The 7,363-nt window shown below is 34.2% G+C and overlaps 1 protein-coding gene across 2 annotated transcripts; it reads left to right on the top strand.

Annotated features, from left to right (window-relative positions):
* Positions 1–691: 691 nt before the first annotated feature.
* LOC127248313 (AP-4 complex subunit mu) lies at positions 692–7,114 on the top strand. Of its 2 annotated transcripts, none has more exons than XM_051270591.1 (14): positions 692–859; positions 1,407–1,501; positions 1,795–1,998; positions 2,461–2,577; positions 2,721–2,849; positions 3,707–3,833; positions 3,948–4,048; positions 4,173–4,277; positions 4,478–4,572; positions 5,190–5,277; positions 5,371–5,431; positions 5,559–5,632; positions 6,504–6,624; positions 6,842–7,114. In XM_051270591.1, exons 1-13 carry the CDS (start codon positions 802–804, stop codon positions 6,600–6,602), a joined length of 1,353 nt encoding a protein of 450 aa, XP_051126548.1. In that variant the 5' UTR covers positions 692–801; the 3' UTR covers positions 6,603–6,624; positions 6,842–7,114. The 2 variants fall into 2 exon arrangements, with proteins under 2 accessions (XP_051126548.1, XP_051126549.1); XM_051270592.1 differs by having other exon boundaries at positions 6,827–7,114.
* Positions 7,115–7,363: the final 249 nt, after the last annotated feature.

Here is a 7,363-nt window from a genome sequence, read left to right as displayed (position 1 = left end):
CAAAATTATAAAATTTAAAATATAAATAAAAAATAATATTATAGTATTATTATTTTTCAATAAATATATAATTATTTATTTTTATTAATATTAGTACTATTTTAATTTTAATAAGAATTTACTAATATATTAAAAATTAATTATAAATATATTATTATTATTATAAAATACACCATTTTATCGTAATCAACACATTTAGGATGTGTTTATTCGAGGAATTTGTTTGGATTTCTACTATTCTTTTAATTTTTTTCCCCAAAAATATCAAATCAAACACCTATTTATAATTTTTTATATTATACTAAAAATCAATTTTACATTCAAAACATCACATCAACACCTATTTATATCACATCATACAACTATTCAAATTCAAAATTTTTACTATTCAAATCCCAACTCAAAGTCCAAACCCTCAAACAAACACACCCTTACACAATTTAACAATTACACATCTACGGCCCCAGAGCGCCACACCGTTCTCCTCGCCTCTTTTTTCTTCTTTTCAATGACGATTTGAACCGGCGGTTCACAAAAATACGAACCGAAATCGAACTGTCCGGTGACGGTTTCGGTTCGGGGTGTGTGGCGGATTTGAACCATAAGCGCCGGTTCGAAAACCGGCGAACGGGATGTTCGAACCGACGGTTCGACCTAATGAGGAAGTCTAGATGAAGATGGCTTATTTCGAATAAACTAAATTCCGAGGGGGCAAAGTGCAATTCAAAATCAAGGATTTACAGGCAGGGCAGAGCTCGAACAGGCGAACGAGTTGCCGTGTGGTACACCTCACTTCTCGCCATGATCTCTCAGTTCTTCGTGCTTTCCCAGCGAGGTGACAACATCGTCTTCCGAGACTGTATGTTCCTCACCCCTCAATCTCTCTGCTGATTGTATTTCGTTCAAGAATTTAGTGAATTTTGTTTCGAGTAATTTCTTGGTATTATACCCTATATCGCTAGATTTTCTTGATTTTTGGCTGGGCATTTGGTTCTGTAGACAATTAATTTGGCTTCCGAGGTATGGGTGGGTAAGTAAAATGATCTTGATTGCACTTTATCTAGTTTGAGCAATTCAATTGTGCAATTTGATGCGTTTTTAGTGATTTGCTGAACTGTGATGCATGAATTGGTTGTTAACTTTTTTTGATCTGCGATATTCAGATTTTTATATTATGGGAATTCGAATTGTTGTTAGCTCCATGGATTTCCATAAAAGGAGCTTTACAAATGAAAAATGGATCTATGGATAGTTCGGTCAACTCTGAATGAGTGAAATTATAAGATACATACATACATATATATATATATTGTTTTAGGATGGGGCTTTGTTTTATGTGAATTGCTTTGTCTATGTATGATATCAAGATTGCAATTTTGAGTGAATGTAACGATGGATTGATGCAGATCGAGGTGATGTGCAGAAGGGAAGTGCGGAGATATTCTTTCGGAAAGTTAAATTCTGGAAAGAAGACGGGAAGGGGGAAGCGCCGCCTGTCTTTGTGGGGTTTTTTACTGAATAATTTTACTTTTCTCTGTGTCTTTTATATCAAATATGGTTTTGAATGCAAATTACATATCATTTGATATATAGACAGTAGAAATTTTTTATTTTCTTCGTTTATTGATGTTCATTGGTTATGTAATGAGGAAATATGCCCAATTAATGGCTGCTCTAAATTAAAAGTCTTTGGGTAATGGATTCCCGAGCCTGACATATCAGACACAAAATAAATGAATAATTGGTTAAGTACTGGATGCTAATTTTCATTTTGTTTTATGTCTTCATCGACAGAATCTGGATGGGGTAAACTATTTTCATGTGAAGGTGGTTGGCCTGCTATTCGTTGCAACCACAAGGGTCAACTTGTCTCCTTCCTTAGCCTTGGAGCTTTTGCAGAGGATAGCACGTGTCATCAAAGATTACCTTGGTGTTCTTAATGAGGAATCATTAAGAAAAAATTTTGTGCTTGTATATGAACTGCTTGATGAAGTTATAGTAAGTACCCAAAGTGTACGATGATGTGAAGTTGCATGTTGCCCCATGTTTTTAATATGGACACCTTTGATCCCTGTGACAATGTTCTGCTTTTTCTTTTTGATGATATTTTATTCCCCAGGGCCTTTTTTCTCCTTGAAATAAATAGCCGAAAAGGCTTAGATAATTTGGAAGCTTAGGAAGCTTTACCAGACTAAATATGGCATGATTTTCTGTGATATTGAACTTTATCTTATGATAGTTGATTGGTTTAGGTAATGATTTTGTTTCGAAAGGCAGTGCCCTGGCTGTGTTGTTGTTCTTGTTTGTGTTTATTAAAATACGGAGAGTATATAGGATAGTTCTAGAAACTTATTTGGTATTACAACTTAAAAAAATAATCCGCAACATCATTTACATCATCTGGAAGTTTGTTTATTTCTTCAATGGTTTACTTTCTAATATGGATTCTTGTCATTTCAGGACTTTGGATATGTTCAAACAACATCTACTGAAGTTTTGAAGTCTTACATATTCAATGAACCAATTGTGGTTGATGCTGCACGATTACCTTCTCTTGGTCCAGCAGCCTTATTTATGGTAGCTAGTTGTTTGAACTGCAAATGCAGTGCTAATAAAAAGTTATTGTTCGTTAATTTTCCGTTGTTTATTGGTTTAGTAGGCCTTCTGAATTGGAATTCTCTGGCTCTACTTAAGTTTCCCCATGAATTTATTTCTTGCAGCAAGGAAGCAAACGAATGCCTGGAACGGCTGTTACTAAATCTGTTGTTGCAAATGAACCTGGTGGTAGGAGGAGGGAAGAGATATTTGTCGATGTAATCGAGAAAATAAGTGTCACCTTTAGCTCTAGTGTGAGTATTGGATTCACCTTATTAGATTTCTTCTCACTTATCAATGTTTTACTGGTAGAGAATAGTTGCTGTTAAATGCCATATAGGCGAGCCTGAATTCTTTATGATTTACACTAATGTTTCTCGAGTTCGGCATTTGTTATTGGGCAGTGTCATACTATAGCATCGTCAATTGATGCATGGATGTAGCTACATATTTGTGCAAAGGGTTTTTCTGGATATATGCACCTACCCTAGCTTAGATTTCATGATATCGACTTTCCATAACTGAGGTTCCAAGAGCCTCTGTTTGTTCTTTGCTATTCGTTTTATTGAAAGCTTATTTCAGCCTTGCTCCTGGCTCCATGTTGATGACCTTGCCCTCTTGTGTATCTTAGTTTTTAATAGGTGGCTTTGCTCGTTTTTGCACAGATCTTGCCTGTGATGTGTTGTTATCTTGTGTCATGCATTCTTGTCTTATTTTGTACCTGTGAGCTAAGCCTTGGATTTGATCAGTCGGAAGAAAATATATTATGTATGGTTGAAGGTACTGCAAGTGAACTTATACAAGAACATATCATAGATGAAAGGCACTTAGATGCTTTGACTATTAGATTTATTGGTTATTTTTTATAAGCACTATTTACATATTACCGTCTTAAAGACTACACCTAGATAAAGAGATGGAAGTTAGTGAAGTTATTCTTATATATTAACGTTGCAATGCTGCGGTATAAGTGAAAGTGGTCGTAATCTTTTGCTTCTGAATCTTTCTTCCTGTCATAACTTCATAAATGCTTTTCATTGGTTCTTCAATACAAATTTCTATACTGATTGTTGGTCCACAATGACCCCATGATTGAACTGATTTTGGGCAGGGTTATGTATTGACTTCTGAAATTGATGGCACCATTCAAATGAAGAGCTATCTCACTGGAAATCCAGAAATCAGATTAGCGCTCAATGATGATCTCTTTATTGGAAGAAGCGGGGTATCTAGCTACGGTATTTGCATTATCACCACTGCAATGAAACAATTTTATTTTCGTTAAATTTTCGACATGTGACCCTGGATGAATTGGGATAGCCTGCACCGTAACAAACTTGCTTTCTGCATAGGGTATAGTTCTTCAGGGGGAGGAGCAGTTATTTTGGATGATTGCAATTTTCATGAATCTGTACATATGGATAGCTTTGATGTTGACCGTACATTGAGTTTGGTGAGTACTGCTTGAATTTTACCATAATTAATTCTCTCCATTGTTATGGTGTTCTAAGATCTTTCTTGTCCATTATTATTATAGTGTTTTTATTCTAGTTCTTTTTTTTTTTTTTTTATTGTAGGTACCGCCAGATGGTGAATTCCCTGTAATGAATTATCGGATCACCCAGGAATTCAAGCCCCCGTTTTCCATTAACACCTTAATTGAAGAGGCGGGGTCGCTTAAGGTATGTTGTGTTTCTTCCCCCCTTTAACATTGTCGAAAAAAGTTTGTTTTAATGTGACTCGTTACAAACCATCTCAGTTGTGCTGAAATGACTCTCTTAGGTTTGCGTTTCTATTTATTCGACTGTTTTGAACTTAGGTCTCTGATATCACTGGATCCTCATACTAAATGCCTTGAGTTTACGCTTTCTTATCATTTTAGGCTGAAGTGATTCTGAAAGTTCGCGCGGAGTTTCCTTCAAGCATCACAGCTAACACCATTCTAGTCGAGATGCCGTTGCCATCATTTACCAACAGGTTAAGTTTTGTTTCAGCATAAAGCTTTTTGTCGACATTTGTTCAGTTCCAAGATTATTTCGTCCCAATTTCAGCTTTTTGCGGTGTACTGGGTCTGATAAAGGTTTTTGTCATCAGTAATTTATTCCTGAATGAAGATTGTGTATTTACTCTAGCCAGTTATGAAAAAGGAGAAAACCAAGTACTTTGCTCTTAATATTCATAACTTTTATAGGATTCAATATTCTTATTGACAACTAAATAAATTGCCGCCTTATTGCTGAAGCCTATGGGAGCAACAAACATTTCTTAATTTCAGTTAAGCTAATATTTTTTGAAACCATGAAACATTGTTGCCTGAAGTAGCTTTTATAATTTATACACAAATATATATATATATATTCTTCTTCTTTTTTTCTTTTTATATATTTAAAGAGCCATTGAGGGCTTAATTGGCAAATGTTGCCAATTTCTTGTACATTGGAATCACTCCACGGGGATCGAACCTCCAACCCTAAGTATGCCAAGAGATGGCTCAACCGTTTGAGTTAGGCGTTTGTAGATCCTATGGTTCCATGTTTGAAGTTTCAGTTAAATACCAGATATTTTTTTTAACTCACTTTCAATTGCACTTTCAGAGTCAATTTTGACTTGGAACACGGTATGCCTGGACAGAATGCGGATTTCAAGGAATCACAGAAGAAACTCGAATGGAGCATGAAGAAGGCAATACTCATGCTCATGTTCATACTTTGCTATTTATCTGTATAATTACCCATATATTCGGAAGCAATTTCTAGCTAACATTATTATTAACAGATAGTTGGGGGTTCGGAACACACTCTACGTGCAAAGTTAAATTTCTCGCAGGAGTTGCACGGTAAGATAATCAAGTCCAAAAATATTGTCTGGTTTTGTTGTTCTGATAGTATATTATCACCTTCTGTATAAATTACTTCTGAATCATTCCAGTTTTTTTTATATTATTTGTTTTTCCGATTAAACAGGAAACATCACTAAAGAAGCCGGACCTGTTAGTATGACCTTCACTATACCTATGTATAATCCTTCAAGGCTGCAGGTAAAGCTGTTGTTATTTTTGTGCTTCTTTAGACCAAAATTAAATTCAAAATGTAGCATTTCCCCTCACTTTCTTGCTATTTTTCTCACAAATGCTTTTTGTCACTAACGTTACGGCAAAAGATCGGTGCTTTGCAAAAACTCACTTATCAAAATCAATCCATTTTTCAGATAATCTTTTGGCAAGTATGGTTAAATAGTCGGTGAAACCAGTTTTGTCAACTCTCAGTTATCTTGCCAAGCTTGATTGTTGGTACAGTAATTAAAAAATTGTCGAAAGCTGTGTGAATTCGATTGCTTTGCATATCTTGCATATAAATCAAGTGTAATATAGTATTCTTTCTGTCATTTAAATCTGTACTCAAACTTTTGGATACAAGTTTCTAATGTAAGTGTACTTTTTATGGTTAAAAAATACAAAAAGTAATACTCTCTCTACTATCTAAATTTATGCTCATTTTATGTTTTTGGGGTTGTCATAAATATATATATCTTATCGTTGTGTTTTTATTAAGTAAAAAATATACTATTTTTACTTTTTTCTACTAAGGCAATAGTAACAAAAAATACTCACTCATATTAAAATATGTGCTCAAAAGTTTGAGCATATATTTGGATGACGAAGATGGTGATTTGTTACTAAAAAGAATGAAAATATTTTTTTATTGAGGTAAGCATAGATTTAAATAATGAAGGGAATATATTTTATTGTATAGTTGCAGTGTTAGCATTAAGAATGTTGCGCGAAGTTCCCAAAGAACTATATTAATTCAGCATTGGATACTTTACACCTTACTTAGATATAATCGAAAATTTTGATTTATGCTCATGTGTCAATCTAATGAATGATTTGTTGTCGATGCTCAATACAGGTGAAGTATTTGCAGATAGCTAAAAAGACAAAAAACTCCAATCCGTATCGCTGGGTGAGATATGTCACTCAGGCAAACTCCTACGTTGCTCGGATCTGAAAGCAATCCCGGCTTCATCTGTGTATGCTTCTTGCCCTCTTTCAATCTCTTCTTTGCAATGTTTTAGTGTTGTACGATTTATTAATCTTTGGTTAGCTCTTGTTATTATGGGACTTGGGTTTTTTCCTCTCCTTATTAGCTGCACTATGCCCAATTTTCTCAAATAATGATTCTTTTACCTATGTTGTTCTTTTCTTCTTTTTTTTTTTTTAATGAACCAAAAGTTTATACATTTGAAGCTTTTGGCTGAGATGGTAGATGCTAGATGCTTAATGGTGATGGGATTTGCTGGTGTACGTCAATGGTGATGATGATTGGGATTTTTTGCATCGGTAGAGCTGTAAAATGAACGAGGTAATTCTAATGTTTGTGTTCGTCTCGACTTGTTGTAACTGTAAATGATGGTAAATTTGGGTTGAGCATCTTTGGTTGGCTAAATTTACTCATCAAATTTGGGGTCCGTTTAATGATCTGTTGGAACATTAGTTAGTTCTATGCTCTTGATTTACTTCCTTTTATTTATTTATTTTTTTTTTTTTTTTTTTGTCGCATCGATTTGAGGCTGAATAAATTTTTTTTATTGGCATCTTGATTTTTCTCTTTTTGGGGGGTGGGTAACAACTCTATATTTGAATTAATTGCCAAAAACTGTGAAGACTTTTAGGTGTGTTCTTTTATTCAGTTTTATCAAATTTTGATTGCTCATTAATTTTTTTTTCTTTTAAAATTATCAAACCAAATAATAATTCTTTTATTTTTTT

This window comes from Andrographis paniculata, unplaced genomic scaffold, assembly GCF_009805555.1.
Source record: "Andrographis paniculata isolate CXL003 unplaced genomic scaffold, ASM980555v1 Contig33END, whole genome shotgun sequence".
Classification (NCBI taxonomy): domain Eukaryota; kingdom Viridiplantae; phylum Streptophyta; class Magnoliopsida; order Lamiales; family Acanthaceae; genus Andrographis; species Andrographis paniculata.
The sequence above is the reverse complement of the archived record's forward strand: the minus strand, read 5'-3'. Positions and strand labels throughout refer to the sequence as shown.

What these genes read in the sequence shown, in the direction of transcription:
- LOC127248313 (XM_051270591.1), top strand. Translation starts at nt 802, where the DNA reads ATGATCTCTCAGTTCTTCGTGCTTTCCCAGCGAGGTGACAACATCGTC. An exon ending in AAGAGGCGGGGTCGCTTAAG is followed by an intron (nt 4,278 to 4,477) that starts GTATGTTGTGTT and finishes TTATCATTTTAG; the next exon opens with GCTGAAGTGATTCTGAAAGT. An exon ending in TTTCTCGCAGGAGTTGCACG is followed by an intron (nt 5,432 to 5,558) that starts GTAAGATAATCA and finishes CCGATTAAACAG; the next exon opens with GAAACATCACTAAAGAAGCC.